Below are 21872 nucleotides of genomic sequence, written 5' to 3'. Positions count from 1 at the left end.
CTTAACAGTGTCAAGGTGACAAGAAAATAACAATCTGTGTTTTCAACTGACTCTCATTTTCTCTTGTTCCCTTCATTTTCTTTTTATGGTCAATTTGGAAGGAATAGTTAATTAAAAGATCTTAACTAAAAACCTGGAAAGTTTCTCATTAATATCTGAACTTTTCTTTTTGGATACAACATTAACATCTTAAATCATCCAACTCAACTGTTTTAGTAGCCAACAGCGATCTTGTTTTGTGCCATGAGGCATTAGATAAAACTTCAAAAAGTTTGAAACTCTGGCTCATGATGGTGCAATCTGTGACAAAGCATTGAAAAGAATTAGTCTCAATAATTAGTTGGTATATCACAAAAACACCAAATTCCTTTTCAACCGTTGTAGCTTCCCTTGTTATTTTGATACCTCATGGTATATCTTAGGTATATTTTTAATTGTGTGCTTTGGAAGAAACATTTATTCCTAACTAGTAAATTAGTCGATTGGATTAATTAGAGGATTTTTGTTTGATCTGCTATGAATGAGTCTGAATAGGTGTGATAGAAACATTACAGATTTAGAGTCATTGTCATGAAATGAAAGAAAATGCTGCTCATTCTGTTCTGCAACCATGAAGATTTGAACACCGGAAGGAAAGTAATGTTTGTTTTCAACAAGAGAACTTAATTTGTTTGTAAATTCCCCATGCCACCAACCTATTCCTTTTATTTTTTCTTCATTATCTGTGTAATCTTGTATTTGGAAATGCTAGATAATGTTCCTATCTTTTGAAACAAAATTGTAATGTTATTTGCAAACCATTTTTCATTATATCATTCTAACACATCCGGCTTTTTAATTTGTAATTAATTATAATTTTGATTGTTATTCTAAAGCTTTGGTTTTACACAGAGTTCAATGACATCATGTGATCCATATAGTCCATCTTATCTTGTGGGATAAAGGCTTTCTTGTCATTGTAAACTTTTGATTGTTATACGTCAAACTCCTTTCCAACCTGGTCTCTGCATCATTCAAACTGGTTCTTAGATGTGAAATTATTCTAAATTCAGCATTATTATACGTAGGGACCAAAATTAAAAACGTCTAAGGATCAAAATTCTGCTCTGTACGGGCTAAATAGAAAACAGTTATATATATAAGGTTTGATTTGAAAACTTCTATTGGGAATCACTGAAAATAAGTCATGTATATATAGGGATTAATAATTGAATAAACATGTATGATAAAACAAGTAAAATACATATTCCAATATACTAGGTCATAGGTATTTTTCATCAATCATGTTTGAATCGGATAAGATCATTATGAATATTATAATCGTTTCAAGTTGTGTTAAATACTTTGAAGGAGAGTTTTGTTCGTCCATCATAGTCTTATTGAGTTGAATAAGATTTTTTTTCATAATATTTCTGATCTATACTTAAAAAAACTTTAGTTTGCAAATAGCAAAATTTTCTGCCCAAATTTTAGTAATTAGGTGATTAACAATATATAGATATCTTGGTCAATAGAGGTTTGAGTTTGAAGAGATTTTAATCAGATTATCCGTTTTAAGTTTTTAGTCTTATCTAATCCGTGTTCCTTTAATTATTCTTCTAGCATTCTTCCTTTAATTGACTAACCGTTGTTCCCTTAACTATCCAATTTTAGTCTGAAGTTTATTGAGCTCATTATCAGTTTATTGCAAAATTTGAAATAATCGTATCGGTACAACTTTTTATACAATGTTTTGTGCAATAGAAGAGAAACATTGTGGAATAAGATAATCGATCTGACGGAAAGATGTTAAAAGAAAAAAAAAATGTTATAGAAAAGTGATGAAACTTTTTGTTTTTTGATTTAATAACTCTTCTTAGTCGGGAATGACATTGTAGGATGATGAAGAAAAAACAACTGTGAAACCAATTTATCTCTTGGGAACATAGAAGATGAATAACTTTATTGTATAGGAAAATATATCTCTCAAACTCACGTTTCAAAAACAAAATTGTATCAACATTTCTTAAGAATTTTGAAATAATTATAGGACTCATTTTTAAGTTCTGAAATTTTTGCATGCACCATTAGAGAAAATTTGATGAAATTCTTAATTTTATGTCACATTGTAGGACCTACCAAAAGGGAGTGAAACAACTCCATTAAGATGCTAAAATTAACTTGTACATAAAATTTAATAAGAATGACTTTTCTATAGGGGAATAAATTATTGTTTGAACAAGTTACGGAAAAGATGCAAGGTACAATATCAAATGCCAAACAACCTCGTCATGCCATCTCTTCCTTGCACATTCAACAATGAAACCTTAAAGTAGCTTGCAGTGATCCTTACCCCTTTTTCCCCACCCAAGCCAACGAAAGGCATCATTTCTTCTTCTTGACATTTTTCTGTTTCTATAGCATAATGTACACTCATAACATCCCTTCATTTTCTTTTAACAATTCCTTTCTTCAAACATTTTCAAATTCCTTACTTTTCTTTTCAGCTTCAGTTTTCTCTGTTATATAAAGCACAGTAACTCCAACCCTTTCTATTTCCATCCAACTAACTTAACGTCCATTACATCCACATCCAAATCTAAATCCAAACTCACCATGTTTAAGAAACTTGGAAAAAAGATTGAAAGAGAAATTAAAAGACCCTTCAGAAATCGACATCGACCACGACCATCATCTCCACCTCCACCTCAATGTCCGCCTTCACCTCCTCCTCCACCACTTCCTCCATCTACATCTCCACCACCACCACCGCCACCACCACCGCCGCCACCACCACCGCCATCACCTCCTCCTCTTCCCAAGCAACCAAGTGCTCCTTTTCTCTTCCCTCAAACTCACTCCATAGTTCTCCCTGATCCTTCTACTTTCTTTTCTCCAAACCTTCTCTCTTCTCCACTCCCTACAAACTCTTTCTTCCAAAACTATGTTCTCCAAAATGGAGACTCACCTGAGTACATTCACCCTTACCTCATCAAATCCTCAAATTCCTTCCTTTCCCTCTCTTACCCTTCTATCACCTTCAACTCTTCTTTCATAACGCAGGTTTTCAACCCTGATATCACTATCGCTTCCTCTGAGTGCAAAACCACCCCAGGCTCAAACACAAAGCATGTGATCTCTTCCTTCAGTGATCTCAGTGTCACTTTGGATATTCCCTCTTCAAACCTCAGGTTCTTTCTTGTTAGGGGATGCCCTTTTGTTACAGGATCAGTGACTTGTCCCACACCACTTTTCATCACCACCACGCATTCCATTCTTTCACTCTCATCCAATAAATCCCTCACCAAACACACCTTGCAGCTCAACAATGGCCAAACATGGCTCATTCACACTTCCTCCCCTATCAGTTTAAACCACAACCTTTCTGAGATTAATTTTGCTGACTTTTCTGGCATAATTAGGATAGCAGTGTTGCCTGACTCTGACCCAAAGTATGAGGTAATCCTCAATAGGTTCAGCTCCTGTTATCCTGTGTCTGGAGATGCAGAATTCACAAAGCCATTCTGTGTGGAGTATAAATGGGAAAAGAAAGGGTGGGGGGAGTTGTTAATGCTAGCTCACCCTCTTCACCTTCAGCTTTTGAATGATAGTGATTATGGTGTGACTGTGCTACATGATTTAAAATATAGAAGCATTGATGGGGAGCTTGTTGGTGTTGTTGGAGACTCATGGCTATTGAAAGCTGATCCGGTTTCGGTTACTTGGCATTCCACAAGAGGTATCAAAGATGAATTCCATGAGGAGATTTTTTCAGCGCTTTCTGAAGATGTGGATGGTTTGAATCCCTTGGGAGTAACTACAACATCGTGTTATTTTTATGGGAAGATTATAGCAAGGGCAGCTAGGTTGGCATTAATAGCTGAGGAGGTGGCTTTTCTTGATGCCATGACAGAGATTAAAAAGTTCTTGAAGGAGTCTATTGAGCCATGGTTGGACGGAACTTTTAGTGGAAATGGTTTTCTCTATGATGGGAAATGGGGTGGAATTGTTACTAAACATGGGTCTAAAGATTCAGGTGCAGATTTTGGGTTTGGTGTTTATAATGATCATCATTACAATTTGGGGTACTTCCTTTATGGAATTGCAGTGCTTGCAAAGATTGATCCAGCTTGGGGAAGGAAGTACAAGCCTGAAGCCTATTCGCTTGTGGCAGATTTCATGAATTTGGGAAGAAGATCAAACTCTAACTACACGCGTTTGAGGTGTTTTGATCTCTATAAATTGCACTCTTGGGCCGGAGGGTTAACTGAATTTGCAGATGGAAGAAATCAGGAGAGTACTAGTGAAGCTGTGAATGCATATTATTCTGCAGCATTGATGGGTTTGGCATATGGTGACACTCAACTTATTGCCACTGGATCAACACTTGCAGCATTGGAAATTCATGCAGCTCAAATGTGGTGGCATGTGAGAGAGGGACATAAATTGTATGAGGAAGATTTTACCAAAGAGAACAAGGTTGTAAGTGTTCTTTGGGCTAACAAGAGAGATAGTGGACTATGGTTTGCTCCTGCTCAGTGGAGAGAGTGTAGGCTTGGTATTCATGTTTTACCATTGTCTCCTATTACTGAGGCGTTGTTCTCAGATGTTGGTTATGTAAAGGAGCTTGTGGAGTGGACATTGCCCAATTTGAATAGGAAAGGTGTTGGAGAAGGGTGGAAGGGGTTTATCTATGCCATGGAAGGAACTTATGATAAAGAAAGTGCATTGCAAAAGGTAAGAAGCTTGAAAGTTTTTGATGATGGGAACTCAATGACTAATCTGTTGTGGTGGATTCACACCAGGGGTGATGTGGAGGAGGAACTTGTTCATGGAAAACAATGTTGGTTTGGCCATTACTGCCACTAAACATTGTTAACTATAAACTATCTCAAGATGTTAAGAAGGTGAAAATATATGGCAGGCTAATGCTAAAATCTTGCCCCGGCACCTATATGTTAGTGTGATAAGTATGTAGCTTATTAATCAGTGGATAAATTTATAATTAGTATCATTGTAAAGATAGTGTTAAAGGAGATATTTGTTAGTGTGTTTAGTATGCAACATATTAATCTTATATACAATATAAAGATGTGTTTTGAAGAGTTATATAACCACTTCATCCAAAGTCTTAAGACTGTTGTCTTTAAACGAATGAAGCCACCTCTTAGCTTCTCTAGATAATGAGAATGAAAATAAGCTCAATCGAATTGCATCTTCAGGCACACCAACCAATCAAATAGTATTGCATATTTCAATGTAAGTGGCCAGGTGTGCGTATGGGTCTTCATTTGGTAGACCACAAATAGTATTGCATATTTCAATGTAGATCTCGAGCCCACCATCATCAATGAAGTTTGATGCGCAATTGAACAACTCTTCCACCCTGAACAACTCATCTCCGACAAAGAAGATGTCGCCAACAACTTCGTTGGAGACCACGTCACTGGTTCATCACACCTTCTCACACTCACATTCTTACTCTATTTTCAATTTCACTTTCTCTAACCTGATTTTCATTTCCATTTTCCTAATTTCTTTCTAGCCAGAATTAAGATTATTGCATTAAAAAGGGGGAAAGCAAGTCCAACCTTGGTTCTTCAAACCATCCATTCCTCAACTCTATGATCATTTTACTATTATTCTCTTTTACTTAATTCCATTTATTCTTATGTTGTTCGTTTGGTATTCAATTACAAACCTTACCAAAAACTTCTACAAATCTTAATTAGTCTTTTAATTGGAATTTCCCGGATAATCTCTAATCCTTGAGGAGATAACTTGGACGCAAGTCCTAATATTATTTTGAAACTTGGTTTCACTTGATCACACATTACTAAAAAAAACATTTTAACAATGGTTCTGGAAGTGTTGCAACAACGGTTTTTAACCATCGTTGAAATTAACTTTGAAATATGGCCTTCAAAGATGGTTTTGGGCGAAACAGATGTTGAAATTAACATTCAACAAGGTTTGTGAAAACCATCTTAAAATATTTACAATTATTTAAAAGTTTGCCACCATATGTTTTTATAATGATGATTTTGTACCGTATTTAATTCGACGTTGTAAAATCTCATTTTTCTAGTAGTGAGACAAAAAATCCCTTACATAATTCTATAAAGATTTATGTAGAAATTTAACCTATCTGGCTACCAACAATGCAAAGGTACACTACAAAATAGTTGATAAATAAAGCTAAAATTGGAAAATTTAATAACAATAAAATTTAATTATAATTCTATTAAGAGATGCTCAAAATGAAGTATCAAAATGAGTTATCTGACCAAGTTTGAAACCCAGACTGCAATATAACTAGAACAAATTCTCTAACACTTAATTCGAACTTTCTCACCATCCACAAAGACACAAAAGAAGGCTTATATTCATTCTAAGATTTGTTTCAAGTCACATAATTTCCTTTGGTCAAGAAATAAAGTAAATTTGAGATTTCTAACAAATCATGTTGAGATTTCTCTGTGTATTCTCTACCAGTACACATGATAACTTCTTATTTTCCATAGACAAAGTGGACCCCATGAAACTTTCTCATTCAAACTAAATCCGTTCCAAATGAACTAAACTAGCCAAATTAGATGTATTTTCTAAATTACACCTTAATCCTACACTTTACAATGATTTTTACTTAAACCATACACTCATCAAATCATATTCACCTAGGGAGATGCAACAAATTCAAATTTTATAAACTACTTCTTGATTAAGTTTCTACATATTTTTCTACACTCATCAAATCATATTTCTTAAGCCTTAAACCTAAGATTATTTTCGTCACAAAAGCTCACTCATTTCGTGTCTATATTCACCCGCGTATGAGTGTATTAACACACACACACACTTCTTTTCAATCATTTGCAAAGTTTCTAAGTATTGTAGAGAAGAGGAAAAGGGAGAAGGGTAGGTGGTGAACCCTAGCTTCTAGATGTCAACTTCTTGATTCCTTTGCATTTCCTCTTGTTCTCAACTCTTTCTTCTTCATTGTAACACCTTAAAGTACTCTCTATATTTTGTTCTTGACACTCATGTTTTCATTGTCTCATGGTTAGTTGAGGTTAAGTGAAGAAAAAGTCCAAAGCAGATGTTACAACCACGTCCTTGTTAGTGTTGGGTTGGCTATGAAGAAAACCATACTTGCTTGTTAGTTATATAGTTTTCTTATAATGCATGTCTCTATTTCAATTGATATTATTTTTTATCGTTCCTCTCATCATATGTTCCCTAACAATATTACTTAAGAGTGCTTTGAATAAATCTAAGAACTTTTTTTTGGTGAATAATAAATCTAAGGACTCTTATTAAATATTTTGTTTCAAGATATCAACCATGGCGGCTTTAATGATCACACTCAAATTCATCACATAACCTGCTGCATATATAGACTTTTCTTGGTCTACAGCTAGCATATCAATAGTAACACAACTCAAGTAAAGTAGAACTAAATGCAATAACATGATCCAAATTAAAACACAACGAATTAGGATTCATGAGCGAACAAAGACACCAAACTATCTAAATTATTTAGAATGGATGCAACATTTATTTTTTCGCCAGCTTATTTTTCAAATAAAGTTCTATTGGCGATGTATTTCGATGCATAAAATGACTAAAAAATGCGATATTGATCAAGGACTTCAACTCTCTTTCCTGTGGTGATTTTGAAATCCCTCAAATCTTCGTACTTAAATGGTCGATAGCGTTGTACATGGTCAACTTCCACCAATTTTTTAGGCGCCTCAACATTACCATCCCTTGGTGATAACATATATGCACCAAATGAATAACCAGTACCCGTTTCCTTGCATATTACACGATGTCTAGCATTCCAAAAATTTCCATTGCTCCAAACCTGTACAAAGATATATTTATTTTCAAGTGCATACATGATGTTCAAAATTAAAATAAGGTTTAGCTAATGTGATTCAAATACATAAAAGTATTTTGGTAATCTATGCTTACATGTCCAACATCTCCAACAATGCAAAGGAAGGCCCCTGGTATGGGAGGAACTGCCTTAAATGTGCCAAAATCATCTATCATCTCAAGACCACTAACATGTTCATCATCTTGAAGTAGAGTGATAAATCCTGTATCTGAGTGCAATTGTGCTGCCATGGAGCCTATAACATCTGGGGTAAAACTAAATTTAATAGTCCTCAAAATGAATGGCCAGTCCTTGAAATCATTATCGACTATACCCAAAGACTCAGCCATTTTTTGGGATACATTTGATGCCAAGTCATGAATTGCTTGACCATATTCCTTTATTATTTGCCTATGAAGAAAAAAAGTCCAACTTAATGAATGTTAAAGATAGGATATCAAGCTCATTCTATATCTGAATTTAAAGCCAAATAGAAAGAATTGAAGAATGATAAAAATAGAGGAGAAATAAAGTATATAATTTTTTCTTGACTAATTTATTAGATGATCATAAAGAGAGTGAAAAAAATTAATGAAAATATTATATATACTAATTAAAAATATATATTTACTTCATCCTTTTTTTTCACGACACAATTATTTATTATATAATAGCAACAATGATTTATTATTGTATAATGACAACAATGAGCTTCAAATCTAATACCTTATATTAATTACTCTAACTCTTACAACTAGGTCAACTAGGCCAACTTTGAATCCGTTTTGAATTGTTATTCTTTATATATATAAATATTTAATTTTAAGAAATTAAAAGAGAAATACATTTGCACCAACAAATCATCTCCCGCTCAAGGCAAATTGGACAGATTTCCCTAATGGTAGTATCCACGAAATTTCGTAACCCCTACCTCTCATTTTTGTAATCAAATTCAGTGACTTTAAAGCGGGAAAATCACCTTCACTTTCCTCCCATTTAAGCCATTAGATTAATTTTTATGGTCTAGATTTTACCATGCATTTATTTTAAAAATACTTTTAATTTAATGATTGACTTGGTTTGTATATTTATTATACTTTAAAATTATAAAAAATACTACTTAGCGATGAGCGCGTAAATTAATTAATCCAGAGTTATTTTAGTTTAACAAGTCGTCTATAGTATTATTCAAATTGTCTAAAAATTTCTGACAATTATTTATTTGTAAGAAATCTTTTACCGAGAATGAAAATTTTTACAGTTTAAGAACTACAACATTTTTTTTTCAATTTTTTTATGCACATCATCAATATCTTTTATTAGAGATAATCCTATTTTAATAGTTAATCTACACGCTTAATAATATTGTTTATGATTTTAAAGTATATAAAAATATAAGCATTAAATTAATAATATAAGTAAAAAAGATCTATTAAAACAAGTGATAAAATCAGAACCACCAAATTAATCTGATTATGTAAAATGAGTGATTTTTCCTCCACAAAGTCACTGAATCCACACCCCTCTTTTTTCTACCAAGCAAACAGGCAAAAATCAATAAATCATACTTTGTCCAATTTTCTTTGCCTCCAACATTATCCAATCTAAACATGTGGTTATAAATCTTTTTTGTACTATACCAGATAGGTATTCGGCCTAACCTAATACCTCATACCCCCTATAGTGTTGGATACTTGGCCTATCCAAATACCTAATACCCCTTTACTAAGTACTCAGTCCAATTAAATACCAAACATGTCTCATCCAACCTATGATGATCTATATATATATAAAGATAGGTTACCCATGTTATTTGAGAATGTATCATTAGGGATGAGATCAATTCCCTAATGACAATTACATATACATTTTCTAAAGAGGCAATCTTGGGAAAGAGCCATAGGTAGAAGGTCCACTAAAATATGTATAAATATAGTTACGTGAATATTGAGATAAAACACTGTTGATTCTCATTTATTGTCCTCTTTTATTACTCTTAATCGAGATCTTACTTAAACATTGAAACATCTTTTATAGGTATTCCACTCTTTGGCTGACCAAGTATCATTTAGAGAAGAAGAAAGATCATTCAAAGAAGATAAGCAAGGAACAAAGTTACCTATTTGCCCCGTGCCGATACAAGTACTACTCTGATCTTAAATATAAAAAAAATCTTGGTCTCAAATATAATAAAAAAAATCAACTAACTTTACCTCATTTAATCTCAAATATAAAACAATTTCAACTAATTTTATCTTATTTAATGTTATTGTCTTTAAAATAACCTTCATTTAATTAAGATTTTAATTTAAATACTCCTTTTTATTCTTAATACCGAGTTCCCGTAAAGGATATAAGTTGAAAAAGAATAAATTTTTAATTAAGATTTATACGATTAACTAACTTTTATAGTTAGAATAAATCATTTTTTCTTATATTTGAGACTGGATAGAGTAGGTAGCAATTTTCAATAAAAGCACACAAAAATAAATTCTATATTGTTGGAGCCAAATAAAGAAGGATTGAGTGAGAGAGTAAAATAAAGAACCTGTGACGGGGTGACACATTCAAGTTGGAGCAGAAATCTTCAAATGCTTGTGGTGATGCATGCATGTCATATATTCCCATGCCCTCGTATAGAGGACTTGTTGGCGATGCCGCCCTATAGCCACTCTCAGGGACGGAGGAGGGTTTGTTGCGCATTTTGATTTCCGTGGGAAGGTCATGCAAGTATTTAACCACTGACTTCATGTCAGCCATGAGTGTTAGTGGAATTGAGTGGTTGATGATTCTGAAACACCCTGGTTTCTCACATGTTTTTCTCAGCTTCTTGCGCTCCTCTTCCTCTGAAAGCCTCTGGAAATCCACCACTGGAACAATCGCCTCCATCTCTTTCTCTTTCACGTTACTTTGTTGGTCTTGTTCTTGTTCCTTTCTTTGGCTTGGGTGAGAGTGAAGGAAGGAACTCTTATTAATAGTGATGATTGTTGCCTTGTCAGAAAAAAACAATTCGAAGGAAGTGAAGAAACAAAGACAAAAAAGAAGGGACAGTAAAAAGGGAGAGTTAACAAACAGTGTGATGATAACAATGATATGTAAATTATTGATTTTAACATCAAAATAGTTTCCATGGAAAATATATTTCTGAATTTGGAAAGTAAAAAATAACTGTCCATGTCTTATTGTTTGACACTAGAGAAACCACCCTGATTTGGAAATTTAAAAGGCAAAAATAAAAAGTACATACTCAACGCGTGAAATTCTGTATTCGTTTAAAATGAATGTATGGGTTAATTTAAAATTATATAAGTTCACCAATTTTTAACATGGTCCCGCGAAGAGCGCTTATCATTGCTACACAAATCGATCATTTGTTTTCAAAATTATATAGGACGTAAGAAAAATATCATGGACACAATTATGTACCAAAATTATCGGATATGGGATAAGATTTTGATATGCTGTTTTGGCCACAATTGATCCTACCACCACGATTGGGAAATGCCAATTGTGAATTTATTTAAATAGTTAAATTAAACCTACCGTCATAACATGGTGACTTAATAATATTCGAATTATTGTTAAAAGATCTATTTCGAATAGAATTATATTTAAAGGAGGATATTTAAAAAATAAAAAATGAAAACTAGTATAAATTTCAAAAGTTTGAATTTGCATGTCCAATCTATCTTAAATAGATATTAACAGAAAGCTTTTGCACATTATTATTTAAATAATACTATAAAGTCATTAAATTGTGATGAAATCTTTCACCAAATTATTTTATTATTGTGATAAGGTGAGATAAGAATAAGATAAAATTTTAAATAAACACTATACATTTAATTTACATCCAGATTAAATAAAAAGAAGGTAAATGAAGAATTGAACAGGAAAGGAAATTTCGATCACATGGTACAATCACAATCATACTAGAGAACAGAGAGGTTGAAGAAGACACAAATTTTGGTAGCTTGTAAAGTATAAATATAATAATAAGCAAGTAAAGAGGTTACAAAATTATGATTTACGAAAACAGAAGAATATTGAAATTAACACAAAACAGAACAACTGGCCAAAATCCGAAACTACGGAGGAAGCCACCGACACCAAAACGGCATATCAAAATGCTTTGATTTGGGATATGGGATAAGAACATTGTCCATCACAATTAGCTTGATTTGCAAAGTCGAAAACAGTTTCAAACTGTGTTTGCAAGACTGCAACCATTAATATTGAGGTTTCAGATCAGTTTCACACGTGCCAAGTTTTAAATCCGGTTGCAATCGAAGATCTTGCAAATAAATAGTGAGAAGGGACAGTATCTATGAAACACGAACACTCCATTCCTTTGTCGTGTCCGGTATTCGACTAGCGTCCGTGTCCGACACCGACACAACACCCGTACTACACCCGTACTACGTTCTATATTTTGGACATTATAGGTGTTCACGTGTCTATATATATATATATAGATATATATGTGTAGTGTCCGGTGTCCATGTCGGTGTCAGTACTTCATAAGACAGTAAACTTAAAAATGAAATTAAAGGAAAGCAGGGATCATCCAAATACAGAATCACAAATTTTACACAGTCAAATTTGGATCCAACTCCTCTAAAGTGAACAATTTCACTCTATAGACTAAAGCAAGTAATCAAAATCGTTTGATTACAAGATCAACCATTCAGTTTGTTATCAACCACTGTGATTAATTACCTTACTCAAACTTCTCTGAAATCGTTGATATTATGTTTGTTTTTTTCTCAGATAAAAAACCTAGAAGAGCTAACCAGCATAGCATGGAATCGAAATTCAGTTGATACAATAAATAAATTTGTATCCGATGGCGAAAAGACAATTAATTCGGTTTCAAAAGGTGGGGAGATCCAAATCTAGTTAAGGTGCAGTGCACTGTTTTCATTGTAATTTTGCAGGTTAACGAAGGAGGGGAAAATGGGAGTAATAATAATAAGCAGAGAAAAGAGTGAAAAGGGACGCAAGAAACGGCGTGGAATTGGAATGGAATAGCATGCATGCATAATAGATCGGAAAGGGAAGAAGAGAAATGCGCACCAGAGGAATGTTTGTTGTTAGATTCAGAAAAAATAGGGGAAAACGCAGAGATCGCCAGAAATTTCCGAGTGCTGTGCTGTCAAACAAAAACTGTCCCAGCGATAGCGAATTCTTTTGCTTCTTAACCCAATCCACTCATCTGTTTCAACCAATGAAATAATGTTTCTTTAATTTTATTAAAAAAAACATTTATAAAAAACTTTGAGAGAACTTAAAAATATTTAAAAATGATGGTTGTATAGTTTTCTAGAGAGGTATATCATCTTCGGTGGGAAGAAAAACATGAAGCGGAGAGGAGAAATATATACATATTATGTATATTTGTTTTTTTGGGGTGTCTTTATATATAAATATTTGTGTGAATAATTTTCTTGCAGGTGTAAACTAATTGATAGATAGTAACATGTGAATAATAAATATTATGATAGATCGGTATCATTAAAAAAAAATGTTAGCATGTTCTTTTGCTGACACTATTTATTATGATTGGTTGAAATTAATTAAAAATTACCTATTTAAAAATGAGATTTATTAAAATAAATAATTTTTAATAAATTACAATCAAGTATAAAGTAATAAAAGGAAAATGTTTATTAACAAAACATTCGTATGTGTGAAATTAAGTTAGATGTTCTTAAGTAAAGTTTTAAGTTTAATAATTATCGATGAAAAAATAATTATTAAAATAAAAACTTCACTAAAAATAACCAATTAAATTTTTGAGTGGAGAGTGATCATTATTAACAAAATTGGTGAATATTCTCTACCGATATCATATAATAATAAAAAAAAATATATGAGAAAATATCTCTAACATTCCTCATTATTTTACTCAAATTATAAATCTATTTTTTTATAATATAAAATATATATATATATATATATATATATATTTGTAAAATATTTATATGTGGACATTTTTATTATTATTTTATCTGAACCCCAAGATTTCAGGATGAATCCTGCCTCAAAATAGTTTGTTCAATATGAAAAAAAAAATTAGTTGGATGATAATTAAATAATAAATCCCATTCCTTTTATTAAAAAAAATCAGTCAGTCTCTATATATATTAGCACGGTGCATAGTGAAAATAAATAATAATTTAGAAATATTAGTATTATATATTACTCGTTGGCGTTGCGGATAATTATATATATATATATATATATATATATATATATATATATTATAATATTAACATGGTGCATATAATCATATTGTATAAATTATTGTTAGACGTGGGAAACGCAGATACATAAACATGGTTTCTTTTTTGTCTGCAAACATAAAATTGTTAATATTATTACTAGGAAAAACAGACAATTCGTGTCTAACTGCTTTTTTCATTTTTTTAAATAAAAAATAATAATAAAGGTTAATGAGGGGTTTGTGAGAGTAGTTACAAGTATAAAATAATAATTTATGAATGTAATTAAAGAGATAAAATAAACATAAAAATATGTATACCAAAATATCATATTATATTGCTTATATATATAATTATAAATAAAGAACATCACAAGCTAGATGTGTGTTAGTATACAAGAATTATAGCCTAAAGTAACCTTCCATCATGTTCCCACGGTACAAAATAAGTAATTTATGATACATAAATTATTCGTTATTTTAAATATTTCACTAAAAACTTCTTATTTTTTTATTTCTTTCTTTTTATCATCATATTATAAATTTTATTATATTTATAATTTATTTTACTCTTTTTAAGTATTGAATAATATATTAAGTGTCTATCAAATATTTTCTTTACAAAATCTATCATTCATATACTCAAAACAGAACCTCAATATTCAGATCCCAAATCTTACAATATACAAAAGTGTCGATCATACAATAAGATTGAGGACATGAGCAATAACAACTATAAATCATCCACTTACATCTCCTAAAATGTAATTACCATTATCTAAACATATCCCATCTCATTAAATCCAAGATAACTCGTTAAATGAAATATGATGAAGTGTTCACACTCCTGTCAACCGGCCGATATATATCACATGTAAAGCCCCCGAAAATCACCTTCATTCTTCATAGTTATATCTTTTTGCCATTACAATTTTGAATAATTCATGTAGGCCTCAAATGACATCCAGTCAACAATATATACTAACAAATTGTTGATCTGAGTAGTACCGAATTCAATTTCTTTAAGTAAGGTCTCAGATTTAAATCTTATAAATGTAAAAAAATCTGATTAAAAGGGAAGATCCCATTAAAGGTGGTCAACAAGATTTTCGACAGAGATTTCTAATCGGAAAAGTCGCACTACTAAAGAAAGGTTATTCTAAGTTAGTTAATTTACACATTCAGCGTTGCTTATTAACCGTCGTCGTAGGCAACATTGTAGAATATATGATGATGGTTCACCACCCGTTTTAGAAGGGGTTACATTCAAAGATGATTTTCGTGCCAATTCTAAAATGGTTTTGGCGGCAAAATCGTCTTAGAAGGGGTTACATTTAAAGACAGTTATCTCGCTAAAACCATCTTAAAATGTGTCACATTCTAAGACAATTTTTGTGAGATAACCGTCTTTGAATGTGACTTTTTTTAACTTTTTTTTCATTGTCACCTATTATATTACAAGCATGAAACGTCATTCAATCATCAAAATTGAAATAGGTTATACACAAAATAAAAAGTACATGAAGGCAATAATGCATATGTTCTATATTATATTAGTCACATAGCAAACACAAAGAAATCATAACTAACTTCAAAACTATTAGCAATTTATTCATTCTTTTTTGGTTCTAAAGTAATTTATTAATCCAAATCTACAAATGACATTGGCAACATGAATCAGTATTAACCTCATTTCAATGATAGTTTCAAACGTGACACAATAACGCATGGTCCTAAACCTAAAGTCATTGTCAACTTTCGTGAAACACTTAATTTCTGTCACCAATTACCTCCATTCCTTAAAGTTATTTTCTTGAAATTAAATCAAATGATTCACATTTATAAGTTAACTAGGTAATATAGGTATAATGTTTTGTCCAAGTGAGTAGTGGAATACATAACATCAACTAAGTATGTTATAACAAAGTTTCATGAGATTTTTTTTATCTTAAAGAAATACAAAAATTTAAATGTTAATAATCAAGAATGTGAGTTAAATTATGAAATTATATAAAACTGCTCTCCAACAATATTATTCTGGAAAACTGCTCTCCATAGTTAGTATAACTTAGGAACTTTCGAATCCCCTATACTGCTAGAATAAAGTCATTCTATGTCGGTTAAAAGTTGTCTACGCCATTAGTTATTAACCGTCGTTGTAGCCAACCCATAAAAATCATCTTAAAAAATGCTATCTTTCTAACACGATTTTTAGCTCAAAACTGTCTTAGAATAAAACATTTTAAAGATGGTTCTTAGGTAAAAACCATCTTAAAATGATAGACATTCTAAGAAATTTTTTCAGAGAATTGTCTTAGAATGTATGATTTTTTTAAAAAAATTAAAAATATTGAGGATTCTAAAATGGTTTTCCCAAAAAATTGTCTTAGAATGTAACATTCTAAGACGATTTTTTAGAGAACCATCTTAGAATGTGTTTTTTTAAAAAAAGAAAATTAAAAACTTCATATACATTGCTTTCAATCAATCTCAGATTTCTATCCTAGTCATATGTCATTTCAATTTCATATATTCTGAAATAATAATAATAATAGAGCTAATAATTATATTAATATCAGGATAAAATTGCTAATAATAATAATTTCATATACATTGCTTGTGATCCATTAGATTATGAATTATATTATACTTTTCTCAAATTTCCATGTATGTTATGCTCAAAAAGAACACACCTCTATCAATAAAAAAATTTAGAGTCTTTGTACTTGTTATTGCATTATACATGGATAGAATGTAATGAAAGGATAAAACATGTCCAGTAGACGAGAATAAGATATTATAATCATTACTGTACAGTAATAATCTAAAGTTACCTCCTCCAAACTTCTAGACCATAGTGACTTTCTTTTTTCAAATGTTTAACTTGATTCTTTTGACTTTTAAGTTATGCCCTCAAGATTGAAAGACCATCTCCTACATGATGAAGAGAGAGTCAAGATTTTGTGCATAACAAATTACCTATAGAAATATTGCACAATGTAACACAGTCAAAACTTCTAATAGTTTAATAATATGTTGGAACCAGACATTTGAATTTTAAACCTACAACTCTTTGATGTTGAGTTTTCAATCATATAAAGCCCAAGATTAAGGAAATCATGGTTGACAAATAAACTAGAGCACAAGAGTGCATTTTGAACACATTTTTGCTAGAAAGATTAATGACTGGTAGAATAATTCTCTTCCAGTAGAAATTCTTTGAGGACGTGCTGGAAAAGGAATAGGAGAACTAAGACCGATGCCTCTATTTGAACCGTCAACTTGAATACTCTATTCAAATTAAATGCAAGTTGGCTTTTGAACTTTGGACTAAATTGGTTAATGGATTACACTTTCAAGGATATTTTTGAATTTTCTTACTTTCACAGACTAATGTGAAATTGCTATATTTTTTTGTGACCCATATGATATTTTATCTCCAACAAATTAATACCATGGAGGCGTTTATTGCACGGAATGATTTATCTTCTTGCATTATCAAAAATATGAAAGTGGGAAGTCAAGGGAATGATCGTTGGATTTGGTTGGAGGATACTTCAACTTCGCTCATAGTTAAATCCACTTTCTTGGCTTTGTATAATTTGCAATTTATAGAACTTACGAAATCGATCCATGTTGAATTGTATGGGTTCAATTGCTTCCCCAAGAATTTATTTTTGCTTCTATATGTTCTTTAAAGGAATGTAAAAAGTTACAAATGATAAAAGAAGAATAAAAATTGGATTATCGAATTGATTCTAAATTGCACCTCATCTATCTTTTATGCTCTTAAATGGAATAATTCTGCTTTAGCTTGATAGTTTTATTCCTCACAGAGGTATGGGTTAGGGTGATCCTATGTCTCTCTATTTGTTTTTGTTGTGTACGGAAAAACTTGCTATTTTGATCCAGGAAAAAGTTGATTCAGGTGATTGGCAACTTGTAAAAATTCTAGGATTGGGCCCTCTATTTCTCACCTCTTTTTTGCATGTGATTGCCTCTTATTTGTTAAGGCCTCAACTAAGCAAGTTAGGATGGTTAATGAGGTGTTAAATTTGTTATGCAAAACTTCAATCATTAATAAACCATGCACAATTAAACTAAAATAATATACTTTAATGTAAGGAACAATAATGCATTTCTAAAAAAAGGGTAAAGTACTAATAAAGAAATAACCTATACACACTACACACTACTAGAAATAATGTTTTTCAAATCGGTTATTTTGAACATTCAACATCAGTTTTAAATAAATGTTGAAACAAACATCATTAAAAGTAGGTTATTTTTAATACTGGTTATAAAAATTGATGTTGAAATTTACTATACAACATCGATTATTCCCAAAATCGATGTGGTATAGTAATAGCAAATAATAAAAAAAAAGCATAAAACATCACTTCTACCAAAACCAATGTTGTATAGTACTTACAACAACGGTTTTTTAGAAAAACCGATGTTGTGCTATACGACATCGATTTTGGCATAACTGATATTGTATAGTACTTGCAACATCAATTTTGGGGAGAATGAATATTTTTTTTTAATATTTTGTTTATTTATTAAATGAACTCAAACTTGTAAATTAAAAAAAAAACCAATTCAGGCCAAAACCAACTCAATCCAGGCAGTATATATTATATTCAACTATATTATTGAATAAATACTAATAAATGAGTGAATAGACAATTTAGTCTCTGAGATTGTACCCGTTTTGCATATTAGTCCATAACTTAATATTAAATTCAAAATAGTCCCTATCTTTGCATAAGTGTTGCAAAATAATTCTTTCATTAAATTTTAAAGTAACGCCGTTAGTGAGGTCAATTTTAGTGTCACGTGGACTATCCAACATGACACTAAAAGATGGCGTGGCATGACACGCGGACGTGTCTCCTAAAAGATGTCACGTCATTTAATGATAACAAAACGAGTAAATAGACAATTTAGTCTCTGACTTTGTACCCCTGTTGTATATTAGTCCCTAATTTAATGAAAAATTCAAAATAGTCCATATCTTTTGCATAATTGTTGCAAAATAGTCCCTAACTTAAAAGATGCCAAAAATCATGCTTAAAGTGTCCATGCATTGCAAAGGTTGTGCCTTGCACGATTTCTGGCGGTGCAAATTCCTCCTTGGATTCCTTGTCATCTTTTGATTCCTCTGGTTTTTTCTCTTTTTCTTTCTTTTCTTCTTCATTTGCTTTTTTCTCCTCCACTTTTTTTTCCTCTGGTTTTTTCTCTTCCTATTCAAAAAAAAAAAAATCAGAACCCAGAATGATACATTGATGGTAATTGAAGAAAAAAAAAGAGGAAAAGAGAATTGTTATGCAGATCTCGCCCATTGGTGTTGACGACTACAGAGATAAGGTTGTTACTGTGGATTTTTTGTTCTTTTTATTTGTGCAAGTGTGTGTGGATTCTTTTTCGTATATATGCCTCAATTGGTTCAGAACCATAAAATTTGAAGAAGCCACTCATTCTATCATCATCAAATAACGTGACAATCTCAACCTGCACTGAAATCCAATTTTGAGTACTTTCTTATCATTATTGCTTTGAGAAATTGTATTCATAAAATCTCTTCATACAAAAATTTGTACAATAAAGAGTGAGATAGGATGAGAAGACTGGGAAGTATGTAATAAGATGGCCACAATGTTATGAAGAGAGATAAAGAGAAAGAATATATCACATGGACCTACATAAAGAATATATCTCTTCATACAAAAATTTGTACAATAAAGAGTTAAGTGTTAAGGTAAAATTGAAATTAATTAACTAGTGTCAAAACTTTTGGCATCTTGATAGCAAATAATCCTAGGCAATACATGCAAAAAAAATAAAATTATTCTACATAAATATATCACATGGACCTACATAAATATATACCATCATCAAGGACCTACATAAATATATACCATCATCATGTTTCATTCAAACAAAAGATAAAAACTAGCAGTTTTGGTAGCTGTCCAACCTCTAAAACAAAAATATTTTAAGAGTTGTTACTTGTTCTGTCTCAATATAGTTTAGATTGGATTATAACCCGAGCTCCTGAAGCAACCTTGTAAATCAAAGTCATCAATCAATGACTGAAAACTATAAATCAAACAACATTAACTGGAATTTATACTAAGTTCTTGATGAAGAAAAACAATGACAACTTATATTGGCAAAATATACAGTTGTACACATAGGTATTTTTTGTTGATTATTTCAAATGAGAACATTTGTTTCCAAAGTTAAATCGATAAAAAGAAGTTGGTGTATATGTTTGCTTGAAGCATATGGAAAAAAGCGTAGTAATTTGGTACTAAAGAAATTTATTTGAATTAAAATTGAGCCAGTGAAATAAACAAAACTACTGCAACATTTCTAAATATATTGTCTATGTATCCCTTATGAGTTGGAAAAAGGCAACATTGCTTCTCAAATTTAGCACGTACACGGAGGCACAAAGTTACAATGAAGACATGAAGCTTACCTCGAACCCGACAGTGACAATGGCAGCGAGACTGACATTGAGATCAGTGACAATGGCACAGAGACATGAAGCTTACCTTATACCTCAGGTCACCACGAGTTCCCCAATCCTTGCATTAGAAACCGAAAAAGGTCCTTGGGTTAACCACGAGTTCCTGAAACAGACCTAGGTTTTCAATATAACAACACGGGTAAGTTACAATGAAGACATGAAGCTTAGACGAAATGTACCTAGGTAAGTTGGCGATGGACAACAAAAAGTGAGTTGTCACGGTCTTTAGCGCGATGGAGAACAACAAGCTTAGATGCAGAACAAGAGAGGTTACATGGAGAAGAAGAGAGCGCGAGCAAAATAGGTCGCGTATGATATAATTTAAAATGTAAGTCCAACATTGGTTTTCAATACAAAACCGATGTTAACAGAATGATGTTAACGTTAACATCGGTTTTCTTCAAGAAACCAATGTTAACTGGTCATACGTTAACATCGATTTTCAGAAAATCGATGTTAACGAACATAGGTTAACATCGATTTTCTTCAAACCCGATGTTAACGAAGAGATATTAACATCGGTTTTGGAAAAACCGATGTTAACAAATTAATGTTAACATAGGTTTTACAAGAACCGATGTAAACGTCACTTCGTTAACATCAAATTTTAAGAAAACCGATATTAACAGAAACACATTATTTACCATTATGCCACTGCATTTATGTTAACATCGATTTTGTCAAAAATTGATATTAATCTCTCGATGTTAAATCGAATTTTTGTAGTAGTGAATAAACATCTAACAAGATCACCTATATACTAAACACAAAAAATAATCCCATTTCCAAAATGCATTCATATATTGCTTTAATCAAATTTCTAGAAAGACCTTTCAGTTTAGAAGCAGACACAATTTTTCATTCAAGAGTACTACAACAAAATCCATAATTAGTTTATTTAAAATCCATAATTAGTAGAACTATGGATTTCGTTGTTGTATGTTTGGTAGAGAGGAGTGAAACATGGTTCAGACTGTGCCTTTGCATTTATGTTAGTTTATATAAAATCTTCATTAATATACTATTAGTACGTCTGGCAGAGCAAATTTTTTTTTATTAGTATGTCTGTTATATATCTTTTTTTCTCTTAAGTAACGTTTTGGTCCTATAAATAAGAGTTTTTGTTTTTATTTTAGCTATTTTTAAAGGTTTTTGTTTTAATTTTAATTTTTTTATTTTTTTATTTTAATTTTTGTCATCAAGTAATCACTTCATTAAAAAATCTATTAAAACAGTTTCATATGTAAAAA

The 21872-nt window shown here is 31.5% G+C and overlaps 2 protein-coding genes across 3 annotated transcripts; one reads left to right on the top strand and one right to left on the bottom strand.

The window, feature by feature from the left end:
• Positions 1-2309: 2309 nt before the first annotated feature.
• On the top strand, positions 2310-5074 carry LOC114381871 (probable endo-1,3(4)-beta-glucanase ARB_01444). The gene has a single exon (XM_028341098.1). It carries the CDS (start codon positions 2596-2598, stop codon positions 4846-4848), a length of 2253 nt encoding a protein of 750 aa, XP_028196899.1. The 5' UTR covers positions 2310-2595; the 3' UTR covers positions 4849-5074.
• A 2276-nt stretch (positions 5075-7350) lies between these two features.
• Positions 7351-13125, bottom strand: LOC114382247 (2-oxoglutarate-dependent dioxygenase DAO-like). 2 transcript variants are annotated; one of them, XM_028341529.1, is made up of 4 exons: positions 12938-13125; positions 10410-10852; positions 7957-8272; positions 7351-7846 (listed from the first exon to the last, which is right to left on the bottom strand). In XM_028341529.1, exons 2-4 carry the CDS (start codon positions 10748-10750, stop codon positions 7604-7606), a joined length of 900 nt encoding a protein of 299 aa, XP_028197330.1. In that variant the 5' UTR covers positions 10751-10852; positions 12938-13125; the 3' UTR covers positions 7351-7603. The 2 variants fall into 2 exon arrangements, with proteins under 2 accessions (XP_028197330.1, XP_028197331.1); XM_028341530.1 differs by lacking the exon at positions 12938-13125 and adding an exon at positions 12581-12931.
• Positions 13126-21872: the final 8747 nt, after the last annotated feature.

The sequence above is a fragment of the Glycine soja genome, chromosome 13 (assembly GCF_004193775.1).
Source record: "Glycine soja cultivar W05 chromosome 13, ASM419377v2, whole genome shotgun sequence".
Classification (NCBI taxonomy): domain Eukaryota; kingdom Viridiplantae; phylum Streptophyta; class Magnoliopsida; order Fabales; family Fabaceae; genus Glycine; species Glycine soja.
This window is presented reverse-complemented; position numbering and strand designations above follow the sequence as displayed.

Bases quoted from the DNA above. Each gene is read 5' to 3' on its own strand.
- LOC114381871 (XM_028341098.1), top strand. From the start codon at position 2,596: ATGTTTAAGAAACTTGGAAAAAAGATTGAAAGAGAAATTAAAAGACCC.
- LOC114382247 (XM_028341529.1), bottom strand. From the start codon at position 10,750: ATGGAGGCGATTGTTCCAGTGGTGGATTTCCAGAGGCTTTCAGAGGAA. The intron at 8,273-10,409 runs GTTCTTTATTTT...TTTTCTTCATAG, and splicing joins AATGTGTCACCCCGTCACAG to GCAAATAATAAAGGAATATG. The intron at 7,847-7,956 runs GTAAGCATAGAT...ATCTTTGTACAG, and splicing joins TTGTTGGAGATGTTGGACAT to GTTTGGAGCAATGGAAATTT.